This window comes from Solanum dulcamara, chromosome 1 (assembly GCF_947179165.1).
Source record: "Solanum dulcamara chromosome 1, daSolDulc1.2, whole genome shotgun sequence".
Taxonomy (NCBI): domain Eukaryota; kingdom Viridiplantae; phylum Streptophyta; class Magnoliopsida; order Solanales; family Solanaceae; genus Solanum; species Solanum dulcamara.
Window position 1 is genome coordinate 85,541,689 of NC_077237.1, and position 13,913 is coordinate 85,555,601.

Sequence of the window (13,913 nt, forward strand, 5' to 3'; positions counted from 1 at the left end):
AACTAGAAAGACCAATAAGAGAGTATTAAAATATTCCGTTGGATCATTGAGAATTACTAATAATTTTAATTTATCTTATTTAAAATAAAATTACGTATTTTGACGATGAAATATCGATTACCAGACACTCACATAGAGACACCTTTCATATTTGATTACCAGACACATAGAGACACCTCCAATCAATAGAAGCGACACTTTATTTCACCCCTTTTATTTATTTTTAAAATATCATTGCTATGATATATATTTTTTTTTGATTATTTTAAAATTTATAACTATGAAGAAGATCATTACGTATTTTTAACTAGCTCATAAGAATCTGATTATATATTCACTTGTCACTGCAAAACTTTGTCATTAGAAGTGCTTAATTGAAAATTATATAAAAAAATACTATAAATCTTATAATTAGCAATTTCAAAAACATATAAAAAAATAATCAACAAAAAAATTGGTTGACGTTCAAATTTTTACTATGTAAAATAATTTGGAATACGCTTTCTTTTCTAAAAGTCATTCTCTTATAGGTTGTTACATTTCAGGCCATTTACGATCATTTAAAGGACCTTATATTATAAAGTATAAAGAAAGTCAAGATTGTTCTTGCGGATGGGGGAGTAATAATTTTAATTTTTAATATTAAGACTCCTAATTATTTAACTAATATGACATGTAGACAATACTTTTGCCTCAAGTAGTAATATTAATTTAATTTAATTTTTGAAAAAAGGTAACTTGCTCCGTTTTATTTTATCTGCTCCTATATAAAAAATATTTTTTTTATTTATCCACTTTAGCAAATTAAGAGAAGCTTATTGTTTTCATTCAGTACCACACTTACCATTAAATAACTATACAAAGTAATGATAGTTAAAATTCAAATTTTCAAAAAATAATTAATAAGGTTGATTTATTAAAATAAATCCCTACTAAATATTTTTTAAAACTCAACATAGGCCAAACAAAATAAAATTGAGGGAGTAATATTAATCGAATAGTGCCAACAATTTTTCTCAACATGTCCGAACTACTGAAGTGCTTCCTCTGTTTTTTATTATTTATTTCTCATATTCTAAATAAATTTTCATTTTTATTTGTGTAGTTAAATAAATCATAAGAGCTTTATTATTTTTCCCAATATTACACTTATCATTAAGTAATCATATAAGATATTAATAGTCAAACATAGATTTTAAAATCATAAGTGATAAGGCATTCATTACACACATCTAACAAAAGAAATACAAACATTACATTTGAGCTCCCATGAAGTAGGAGTAGAACCATTTGGAGGTCTCCCACCTCCTTTATTTATAGTAATTTAGCTTATAAAGCTTGTAATACTCATATTTTTTTAATTATATCATTAAGTAAAAAATTAATATTTGATAAATATTATTAATATTGATAAATTTTAAATGGTATTTAATTGAATGATTTTAAATTTTTACTCTAAAATAAATTATTAATATCTATTTGTGTGATAGTAAATCATTTCTCTTTTTTTCCGTACAAATCTAATGTGAAAAGGTCCATTAATATGTCTAAAATTTAATTATTTTTCGCCATTGCTTCAACTTCAAACTCTCTCCATAAATGTCCTTGATGAAGCAAACATGCCAATGGAGACGTGCCTAGTTCACCTTCAAACTCTTTTTATAAAAAGAAGAGAATATTGTCAATTTGAAAAATGAATAAAATGTGTAGTAAATTTTTTTAAAAAATAAAATAAAATATTCTTGGCAAGTAATTTTTAGGTAAAGTTTTACCATGTGTTTGGCCGCGAATTTTTTTAAGAATATTTGACTATTTCAAAAAATATTATTTGTACTCGTAAATTCTAAAAATTATTTTAAATACACATAAGTTTGTGTTATCATTTTATAATGAACATGTTCCATTAAAAGATCTTATAACATAACTGATAACAATCAACAATAACAAAATAACAATATAGGTAAAGCAATATATTAATCAAATTAAAATCAAATTGTGTCACTCAAATTATTCTTTTCCGAAGGAGATAATAGCAAATCATTTTTTTATAAAATCTTTTCATTTTCTATAAACAATCTCTTCAGGATAATAAATAATACTTATTTTTATAAAATATAAAAATTTAAAGTAATTTTTAAACACTAATTTTCAAGTTTTTTTTTAAATTTTTACCCAAAACTATTTGGGATCAAATAGTACCTAAATACTAGTTTCATAGGGGGAGGTCAAGTCATGGACCTAAATCACAAATCTAGACAGTTTTTTTTTTGATTAATTAAGAGAAAAGATTGTCCCTTCCGGGGAAGAAAGGTAAAGAGTATGATGGGATCGGGAAAGCTGTTCCAAAAAAGTACACATCGGTAGAATGGGATTGATGCACCGATAAAAAAAATTAGGAGAAAAAATTTAAATATGACGATGAATTTTGAGAAATAATTTAAATATGTCATTTATTAATAGTTTGAATTAAATATACTTTTATCGTTGCAAGATTAGTCCAAACATGACACTATTCATACGAAACTTCAACACGTAATTTTCTTTTCATACAAGAAAAAGGCTCATTACCCCGTAAACTTTATAATATTGTCCAAAATTTGTCCATGAACTTTATGAAATTGTGCATATTTCATTTTTCTCAATATCCATCCATAATGCTCTAGATGATTTAGCAATTAATAATCTCAAAAGAATTAGTTATACGATTGTGTTAATTGAGTTTTTCGATAAAATGTAAAAATTTAAATTGGTGATAATTGAATTTTATTTGAGATGATTTAAGGTTTGAGGGTGACTAATCTAAACTCGAGATAGATACATTATCATTAGAGGTTTTGAGTGTTGAAGAGGATGATATTGCTACGAAGTGAACAATGAAACTTTTTTTCAAAGTTCCGGGGCAAAATTGAGTTTTTCCTTATAAAAAAATGCCACGACTTAGATCAATCTTATTCAGTAGAAGTATATTTGACACAATTATTAATGAATTATTCATTTCGTTCCTATTTATATGTCACTATTTTAGATTTTACGTCTCTTAAGAAACTTGGTGAGTTTACCATTGTATCATTATTTAGTGTTTCCTTGAAGTTAGTTTTTAATAAATGAACATAATTTTTTTTTAATTAATAAAATTGACCAATATACATGAATTAATCATTTAGTTTCCCTATGTTGGTCAAATTCAAATTCAACATAGGTTGTGGTGAGACTGCTTAACCCTTAATCAGAGGTCTCGGATTCGAGCCCTAAGTATGAAAAAAATCATGTTGGAAGCGTCACCCACGAATTAGCGCTGTTCAAAATCGACCGCTACCGATAACCCAACCGCAAAATTGGCTTATTGGTATTGGTTATCGGATTAGCGGGTGGAAAATAAATTTAAATTTTATAATTAACGATTTATTGGTGTGGGAGATGGATTACTCAAATTTCTTATTGGGTAAACCGTTAACCCGTTAAGAATATATTATATTTTTATCCCTAAACATATAAAATATGTATGGTAATTATAATTTGTAAACCTAAAGATAAGCCTCAACAGGCCAAAACCCATTTAGTTAATAAGACAGCTCATTCCCGCCCATTTAGTAAATAAGACAGCAACTATACCCTAATTTTACCTAAACCTAAAGGGTAGGAACTGCCTCCCTCTTCTCTTTCCCCCCCTCCGCCTCTATCCTCTCGCTCTCATCTACTGTCTACGAAGAAATTTCACCGCAGAGACAAGCAAGACCACGACGCCGCCTCCACCTCTTCTCGATCCGTCCTTCTCTACTTGCAACGTTTCGTTAAGCAAAACTCCGGTAAGCCAGACAACATTGATAGCAGCAAATACGACTCCGGTGGAGCCAACCATCACAGCGACCAGAAGGTGACAGCTAGTAAACGCCGACGAAGACTAAAGCCTGCGATTTCGGCACGTTAAAGACAGATCTGGAAAGATCTGTCTAGGTTTGTTTTCTCATTTTTCAATTCTCATTTTTGTCTATTGATTTTTCAATATGTTTTTTTGATGCATGTTTACTCTTGTTGTGAATTTTGGCTAAAGCATGAATTTCTTTGAGGTTTCAGATCTTTGGTTCACTAATTCTGTATGTTAATGTGCTAAATCCTCACTTTATGTCTAAATCGGCTTCAATCTGCTTTGATTATTTCTGTTAATTTTGGTATGTGCTTCACTAATTTTGGCGTTATTAAACTATTAGTATAAAATTAATTATCCATATCGTAGCTTACTTTTGGATTGTTGATTGAAATAGAGGGACTCAAAGTCTTAAACTTCTAGCATGGCTGAACAAAGTGATAAGGTGATAGGTGAAAGTGAGGCTTCAAATGCAGCAAGTCATGTCATACTTAATCGATACACCGCCCGATAACCGTCCAATAATTGCTAATTCGATATCGAACCAACCGATATCTTATAGGTTGGCTAGCGGATTAGTACTTTTAAAAGTCGATAACCGTTAAGCCGAATCATTAAGCATAATAATCCGTCCGATCCGCCCCGATAAGCAGCCTTACCCCGAATGATCCATGTAGTGCGTGATCCATATTTAGTCGGGGCTCTATAGACTCCGAACACTGGATGAAAAACCTAAAAAAACATAAATGTTATCTATGTATTGATTTTGTGAAATGACAAATATTAAGAAACATTTATTTTTAATAGGAAGGACATATAAATAAAAACGAAGGGAGTACATATTTGAACTAGTTCCCAAAAGTTTGATAACAAATTTAAACAGTTCCCATTAATTAATCAATTAACATGAAATCAATTATTACATATTTTACATACTACAAACTAGTACTTTCTCCGTCCCATACTAAATGAGCATTTTACTAAAAAATATTTATTTCATTCTACCACTATAATTAATATGCATTGAAAGTTTAAATAAATTTTTAAAGATTCATTTTTTTAAAAGGCTAATTAATATAAACAAAAAGCAAAATAATAAAATTAAATAATCTATTAATAATTTTTTAATTACCATATAAAATACAAAATGCCCATTACCATTAGTCCAAACTTTGAAGTTAACAAAAAAACGTGATGTGTACATAGTTGAGGGCACAAAATTGTCTCAAATGAGCAGTTCTGCGAACCAACGTGTTATGTTAATATCTTAAACTCTTCATTGAAAGACTCTTTTTATTTTTTTGATATTATTAAAATATAATATACTTTGGTAATATCAAATGATAACTGAACAATATTTTTATTGAGGTTTGCTTCAGTTTTTTCGATGAGATTACTCAATCATTCATGATACCATTACATTATATCTATATATTAATATTGTATCATTGATGTACGTTTCAATTCTTCAATATTTTAATTTAAAAACAGTTTTAAAAAGAGTGATAATTTAGATATAATTTTTTAAAATTTGCCAAAAGAGGAAAAAAATATAAAAATATATTTCTACTAATTCAGAGTTTAACAAATAAAATTGTGACTTTCATAATTTTTTATTAATTAATTATATATATATAAGCTTAATCCTATATGATACTGATCAGGTATCAATATATTGACAAAGCATCAGAGAGGCTCAATCCTATGTGATATCGATATTATATTAATATACCGATAAAGTATCGTAGATAATTAATTCATAATTGTGATGCTGATGTTATGTGTGAAATAAGAAAACAAAAAGTGGGATAGACGTATAAATAGTTTGGAAAATGAGTCAATTAATGATGAATAATTTGAATTGGATTCAATTTGGATAAATAATTTCACTAATGAATCAAATTTACGTAGTTTTCCCTTATTTTAATACTACCAAACATAACGGGTCAATTTTTGTCACGTGCCTCGTGTTACTTAGGTTGTTTGGATAGTTGTTATCTATTGTATTGCATTCTATTATCTTGTTAAATATAGTGTTTTTTCTAGAATAAAATATTTATTTTTTTTGTATCGTTATTAAATTACTCAACAGCTCTAGCAACTACTTATGCATGGAAATATTAAGAAATAAAATCGCATAAAAAGCCAAGAAGTATCAATAATATATATATATATATATATATTTTACCTGATTATATAGTGTAATTTTTTGACAAAGGTGTGTCGGTCGACACCCTTCAACTAAGGTTATTTATGGTTATGGCTAAAAAATCAAATTGAACCTCAATCCGAACCAAATTGATTGACAAAAAATTGATATTTGGTTTGATTTGTTTTTAGATTTTGAAGATCGATACTATTTGATTTGATTTTGATTTTATTAAAAAAAAATCGCAAAAATAACCAAGTCGAATTTAGGAATTTTATTATATATATATATATATATATTATTTTTTTTAATTTTTTTTCAAGCCTAACATTTAAATTTTGGTATATAATTTTCTTGTATCCCTCTTGTGGGTAGTTCCTCAATTGTTGAGCTTGATATTAATTTTTGTTATACAGATTTGATCTTTGGTGTATAATGACTTTATTATTACTTAACTAAATCACTTTGTTTGTGTAGTAATAACTCTAGTGTTGTTTAATTGCTTTTGAATTCATAGTAGCTTTCTTGTGGATTGTTCATGTACTAGGTATTTATATCTATAGAAATGCATATGACCTCAACAAACTTATTATTTTCAAATCAAAAAAACAAAACAAAATCGAATCAAACCGATAATAACCAAATCGATAATTATTTTTTTGGTTTGATTTTAGAAATTTAAAAATCGACTAAATTGATTCGATTTTAATTTTAATTTTAATCAATAACTGATTCAAATCGAACCATGAACGCTCGTACCCTCAACTATGTGTGACTCCACTACTGTTCATCATCATGAACAATGAAAAGTCTAATTGTATGTAGTGATTGATTTAGTGGGATTACATCAATATCTTTTTTCCCCTCATTTTGTATTTATTTTATTATCTCATTATCACATTTTATCCTTTTTTATGATAATTTTATCTTGTATCCTTTTTTTTATAACTTATTTTTCAAATTACTGATGTAAAACATTATGCAATCACAAAAAATATAAGATAAAATAATACAACATAATACAATATGAGATATTATGAAAGAATATGTAACAACTATCTACATAGAGTCATGTAAAGAAATTTGTAACACGACATTGCAAATTTGAATTAGTCGGAGTTTAATATAAATATAGAAAAATAAAAAATCAAAAGAAAAATTGTTGATTACTTGTCTTTTCCCTATTATCTATCACCTACTCCCTTGACTTTAAAGAATGAAAAAATAAGGCATAATGCGTAAGCTAGCACGAAAGCTTCTTTTAATCTCAGCCGTCCACGTCATATCACTATTAGATATTTTCTGTAATATATAATATCGATGGCAGAAACTTTACTATTATTGCAAATTCTGATAATGAGGATCAACGTCGCCGGAGTTTTCATCCTCGTCGGACTCTCCGTCCTTGCCGCCGTCGAAGGACGTAATGTTTTGAAACTTCCGTCGGAAACTTCCAGATTCTTCGATGACGCCGCCGATGACTCTGTTGGAACCAGATGGGCCGTCCTTCTTGCCGGATCAAGTGGTTATTGGAATTATAGACATCAGGTGGTTATTTTGCGTTTTAGAAATGCTATTATTTGATTTTGAATTTTTGTAATCAGTGTGAGTTCGTGTTTTCCTTCCGATCTACTTCATTCTGTTTTTGAAATATCTGGAAAATTGTCTTTTTTTTTAATAGTAGGTACGTAGATGATTGCTGTTTTTGGTGAAAATACGAAGGAAAAGTTTCAGTAAATCTATGTTGATGTTATGTTTTAAGAGATAAAGGAAAATTGAGCTGATTGCATAATGTATTCTTTGTTTGGTTGAATGAGCTAGTGAGCTAGAAAACACCGCACTTGGATAATTGATGATTGCTGTTTTTGGTGAAAATTCGAAGGGAAATTTTCAGTAAAATTATGTTGATGTTATGTTTAAGAGATAGATGAAAATTGAGCTGCTCGCATAATGTATTATTTGTTTGGTTGAATGACCTTGTGAGCTAGAAAACACTGCACTGATTATATATTGTAGTACTTGTTAGAATCACAGGTTATAAACTGAGACTTTCATCATTATTAGCTCCGTTTGGCCATATGAACTGAGATTTTCATCATTATTAGCTTCCGTTTGGCCATAGATTATGAACTTGAAACTTCGAGTTTTTGAATATGAAGTTGTGTTTGGACATGCATTTAACTTGGAAAAGTTTGAACTTTTGTGTGTAAAAGTCCCAAAAACTGGTCTGAGCCAATTTTCGGGAACTTGAAAATATTTGAAGATCATATTTTGATCAAATTTCATGTCCAAACAGATATTTGAAGATACATTTTCAAAATCTACTCTGGCCAAATGCTAGCTTAATCTAAAGTTAGTTTGAGCATGGGACATGTCGTTACTGGTGACCATCACAAGAGATGAATTTTCTTAGTTGATTTTCTTAAAACGTCATTTGGAACTTGCAGGCTCTCCAACAGAGCTTTTCTAATTCTTCTTTGGATTTTTTCTTCTTCTATGTATCTTGTTCTCGAGCAGCTTGTATGAAGGACCAATTTCATGTGAATTTTGTCATCATGCCCACTAAAGAAATTAATAGATCTGGTGTCGGTCAGCACTTAGCATACTAGATAATTTGATCCTTTGGAACATGTGATCCTTTTGTTGTTTCAAGTCCTCTTCCTCTAGTGGTACATTTGACAATTGGAGCCCTTTTCCTGCACTACAGTTTTACCAAATATAAGCTTGGTGGTAGCTTTCCAAGCTTGTAAAACTCATCCCATTAAGACGACCAGCCAGTTAAAAACAAATCAGTTTGTGAAAAGTTATGCTAAGACAACTTTTCCTTCTTTTTTGATCGATTAGATTTGGGACTAGAGAATGGAATAAACTGGCTCCTAACTGTAACTATTATGGAGTGTCTATATAATTTTTCTTTTCTAATATGCTTACTGATAAGCCTTGTCGACCTTGACTTTTGTATCAGGCTGATGTATGCCATGCATATCAGCTGTTGAGAAAAGGTGGTCTCAAAGATGAAAATATTATTGTCTTCATGTATGATGACATTGCTTACAATGAAGAGAACCCAAGACCAGGAGTTATCATTAATAGTCCTGCTGGTGAGGATGTTTACAAAGGAGTTCCTAAGGTAGGTGTTTTTTGTCATCGTTCAGTATATACCTACACTATACTCCTGTCTCATATGCGACCTCTTGAGGCAGGATTACACGAGAGATGATGTTAATGTGCACAACTTTTTAGCTGTTCTCCTTGGTAACAAAACTGCTCTTACTGGAGGTAGCGGAAAGGTGGTGAATAGTGGTCCAAATGATCATATTTTCATATTCTATAGTGATCATGGTGGCCCTGGGGTGCTTGGTAAGTAGCTTGTTTATGCCTCTTTTGATTGTTGCTCTTGCGCTTTTACACTAATTCCGTCATGAAATTTTTGAAGGCTTGCATCTTAGTCTGCAACTCGAGAACTTCATGTCTATAAATATTAATGACCATTGTCTCACTGCTTTTTACTGTTTGAAAAACAGATGATATCTATTTGTTCTGTTTCTAATTAGGCAAGCAATTGATCTTTATTTAATATTATCTCTGGTTCTCTTATCTGCTGAATCTGCTTATACCTTTGAACATTCTGTTTGTTTTTGAGTTCAGTCTGCCAGTTGGTTAACCAATAGAAATTATGGTAATGGTCCCCTAATGTGACCTCTCCCCAATCCCGAACTAAAAGAAGTCGGGGAAAATCTCTAAGAAAAAACAAAAACAAAAAAAGCACTTTATACTCATGGATCCAATATCACAGCTTAACCTTTCCTCTTTCATCCTAATTGACAATCACATGTCTGATTTTTTATAATATAGATAGCCGTGGTGAATAAATCACCAGTAAAGGACTCCAACATAATATCTATCTATATTGTCTCTTTGTAGTAACTGTTCATGCACCTCTTTCACTTTCAGTCATTAATCTTTGAATTTAGCACCTATGTCTGTAGTTCTATATTGTGTGGACCAATAAAAAAGTGGTATTTTCTTGTAAGTGAATTTTAACTGATACTCCCTTTATTCCACTTTGGAACTATTTTCTTATTAGCCAGTTCCAAAAAGAATGACACATTTCAATATTTACTTAATGAGAAGCTTTTATAGCCACACGAAGGCTATGACATGTTTAAGACCACAGGTTTCCAAAGACTCATAGCCTCAAAAACGTTATGGAACATTTAAGAGCACAAGTTTCAAAGTCTCTTCTTCGTTATTAAACTTTCTGCTAAGTCAAGCTACTACAAACAAAGTGAAATGTATGGATTATAAGATATTTTGGTAGAATGTCCTCCTTTTTAGTTCTGCATGTTTGCTGTCAGTCAATGATACTTTCATAAACTTGGTTTATTGAATTATAGGTTGGATGCATTATATCGCTTCTATTTTTACATATCTACTATACTTTCATGTGTACTAGGGATGCCTACCAATCCTTATCTCTATGCGAGGGATCTGATTGATGTGTTAAAAAAGAAGCACGCTGCTGGGACATATAAAAGCTTGGTGAGCTGTTATATTCAATTGTTTTTTAAATATTTGTCAAGTCACTTTCTCATTTTCCCTTAATTTTTTAATTATTTCTTTTGCTTACTACTTCCAGGTACTGTACATTGAAGCTTGTGAGTCCGGAAGTATATTTGAGGGCCTTCTTCCTAACGGTCTAAATATTTATGCCACAACAGCTTCAAATGCTGAAGAGAGCAGCTGGGGAACCTATTGTCCTGGTGAATATCCTAGTCCTCCTCCAGGATATGAGACCTGTCTGGGTGATTTGTATGCTGTTTCCTGGATGGAGGACAGGTACCTTCTGAACTTTGCTGGCCATTTCATTTTATTAAGCTGGATGGTTTTGAGTCTGTCTTGTTTTGTTGTTAAATGACTATGAAGTTTGTTCTTGTCCTTTTTTTCTGGCTTTGCCTGAAATTCTTGAGATCTCTTGATTTATTATTTCCTTAAGTATTAGAGGTTGAATTATTCTTATATTCCATGCGGAAGAATGTGCCAATTGCAAACAAAATTACATGCATGTGAGCCGTGACTTGCCAATGCAAGGACTTGTTATATGTGGATTTCTGTTTCCGTTACTTGTCCTTTTAAAAATTGGATTTTACACTATGATCTGGATTTTATGTTTAAATAATTATGATTCTTCTCATGAATGATCACATTAGTCCTATGCTTTGCTGCTGAATCATTTGTGTCTATTTCTGAGCAGTGAAATGCACAATTTGCGGACTGAAAATTTGAGGCAGCAGTATCACCTGGTAAGTGCTTTTGGACATTGAGAATTAGGCCATCTAGCTGATGTGGTAGTTTAGAAAGTAAAAATAATAACAAAATAAGGAATTTAGAATGCTGAAGCAAATATATCACTGTTCTTAAAAGTGAGAAGAAGAAAGGGGTTTCACAAGTAACTATCTGATGATTTATTTTCTCTCTATCCTTTATTATGATGCCATTTAAATTATTTTGTGTAGTTACATCTCTACTGCTGTTTTCTGGCAGGTCAAAAGGAGAACAGCTAATGGAAATTCTGCTTATGGTTCCCATGTCATGCAATTTGGTGATCTACAACTGAGTATGGAGTCTCTGTTCAGTTATATGGGTACAAATCCTGCAAATGAAAACTACACATATGTAGATGACAATTCCTTGTGGGCATCATCAAAGGCTGTGAACCAGCGTGATGCAGATCTTTTGCATTTCTGGGACAAGGTATGCCCCAACAGCTTTTTGTGTTTTTTGGTATTACTCGGAGATTCCTGAGTTTGAGGAAAATGAGTTTGCACTACACATAAGAAGCAAAAATATCAAATACGAGCCATAAACCAGCAGGAAATAGAACTGTCGAATCTTGAAGTATATTAGTTAATCATAACCATATTAATGTGGTGTTTCCAAAAAGACTAGCATTACATTTATGAATGATAGTGATGCTAAACAGGCGGTACTGAATTTTTAGTTCCTGTCGCTATGTTATCACTTTATATTATTCTATCCTTCCTAGTTATGATGTCCAAGCTGCTATGATGTTATCCTATACAACTTCCATAGCTTCAAAAGTCTTAACGTTATATTTTTAAACTCTGATACTAGATTTTCTCTGCCAAACTTATTTTTCATTCATTGTTTCAATATTAAATTTTGTTAAGATGTTTTTCAGACTAACTTTTTCAATTATTAATTTAATGTTTTCTTCCACTGCTACTTATAATCTTAAACGTGGGTCTCTAAACAAACAGTCATGAAAAACGACCCAATGAGTATTATATTATTAATAATCTAAAAGATGCAACTTGGCCAATATGGAGTAATATTTCAGATTTCAGATTTGATTGTTTTTCGAAAAAAAGAAAGGAAAAGGTAGTCTTTGACAGTCTTTGACTCCCCACAGGTAGTTTGACCAATTCTTTTGCTTTATGCTTAGTCTAGTCGGGGAAACTTAATGGTTTTCCAAGGTTGTGCTAAGCTGCAAGAGATATTTTTTAACAAGTCACATATTGTAATTCGTGGGTCTTATGTATTAATTGGCTGCATTATAAAAAATTGTGCCCAACTTGGCTGCTTATAATGAAGTAGCCATTGTGCCTCTAATGTGAAATACTTTATTGCTGACTTCCTATTCTCCCTCAACACTGGCAGTTCCGCAAGGCTCCTGAAGGCTCTGCTCGGAAAGTTGAAGCTCAGAAACAATTCACTGAAGCTATGTCACACAGAATGCACCTAGATGATAGCATTGCCCTTGTTGGTAAGCTTCTGTTTGGAATTCAAAAAGGTCCTGAGGTGCTGAAGCGTGTTCGATCTGCTGGTCAGCCTCTTGTTGATGACTGGACCTGCCTTAAATCCTTTGTAAGCACAAAAAAACTGTAATCTCATAAAGTTGCTTAATTGTTTGAGACCTGGTTCATTTTCGTAGTTTTGACTGAATGCATGGAACACAATTATCTTTTTGCGACTCTTATGTGTCAGAAATCAAACTGATCTATCATACCTGCAGGTAAAAACATTTGAGATACACTGTGGAGCGTTATCCCAATATGGAATGAAACACATGCGCTCCATTGCCAATATCTGTAATGCTGGAATTAAGATGGAGCAGATGGTGGAGGCATCAGCACAAGCTTGTCCTAGCATCCCCTCCAATACTTGGAGTTCCCTCCACAGGGGTTTTAGTGCATAAACGCCATGGAATGTTCAGTCTCACACTTTGATGCTGCTGCTAGTATAAGTTACCATTATCAGTGTCATTTTGTGTCCTATTTGTAAATTGTGATTTGATCCTCTGGTATAGTGAAGTCTACCAGTATTGGTATCAGGATTCATGTAAATCAGGATTCATGTAATGTATGTAAATTGGTGCTCCGTAAATACAGTTGAAAAAGCACAACTTATCGTTTTGATTATATTTGAAAGCACATTTCTCATTGCAAGTAAGTGACAAGTCCTCCATAATATGGGATTTTTTTCTTTGGATAAATTGAAGGCGAACCCATTGAAGGAGGACAATTTTAACGATAGGAGGGAGAGTTACCCCAGTGTACGTGTTGCTTGCGCATCTTCTTTGCAATTTCGTAAATCAAAGTCATATTTCGGTGCACAAAGCATTCTATGTTAGCAGCTTTCAGTACTCAAATCTCTGACCTATTATCCGAAGATAACTTTACCATTGCTTTAAGACCCTTCATCACAATGATTAGATATGCCAAAACTGATAAGCATACTAAACGTATCATAATTCATATGTAAGAATGTCACCAGAGTACAATTATTTGGACACTGTTATCCAACATGTGTCCAATTTTCTAAAATTATGTAACTTAGATGTCTGAACTTGTCATATGAAACTTCAAATATTTTGAC

General features: G+C 31.4%; 1 protein-coding gene across 1 annotated transcript; it reads left to right on the forward strand.

Moving 5' to 3' along the window:
* The first annotated feature begins 7,319 nt into the window (after window positions 1–7,319).
* LOC129882000 (vacuolar-processing enzyme-like) lies at window positions 7,320–13,456 on the forward strand. Its single transcript, XM_055956109.1, has 9 exons — window positions 7,320–7,562; window positions 8,980–9,144; window positions 9,218–9,374; window positions 10,471–10,556; window positions 10,654–10,853; window positions 11,269–11,317; window positions 11,559–11,768; window positions 12,696–12,902; window positions 13,051–13,456. Exons 1-9 carry the CDS (start codon window positions 7,335–7,337, stop codon window positions 13,231–13,233), a joined length of 1,485 nt encoding a protein of 494 aa, XP_055812084.1. The 5' UTR covers window positions 7,320–7,334; the 3' UTR covers window positions 13,234–13,456.
* Window positions 13,457–13,913: the final 457 nt, after the last annotated feature.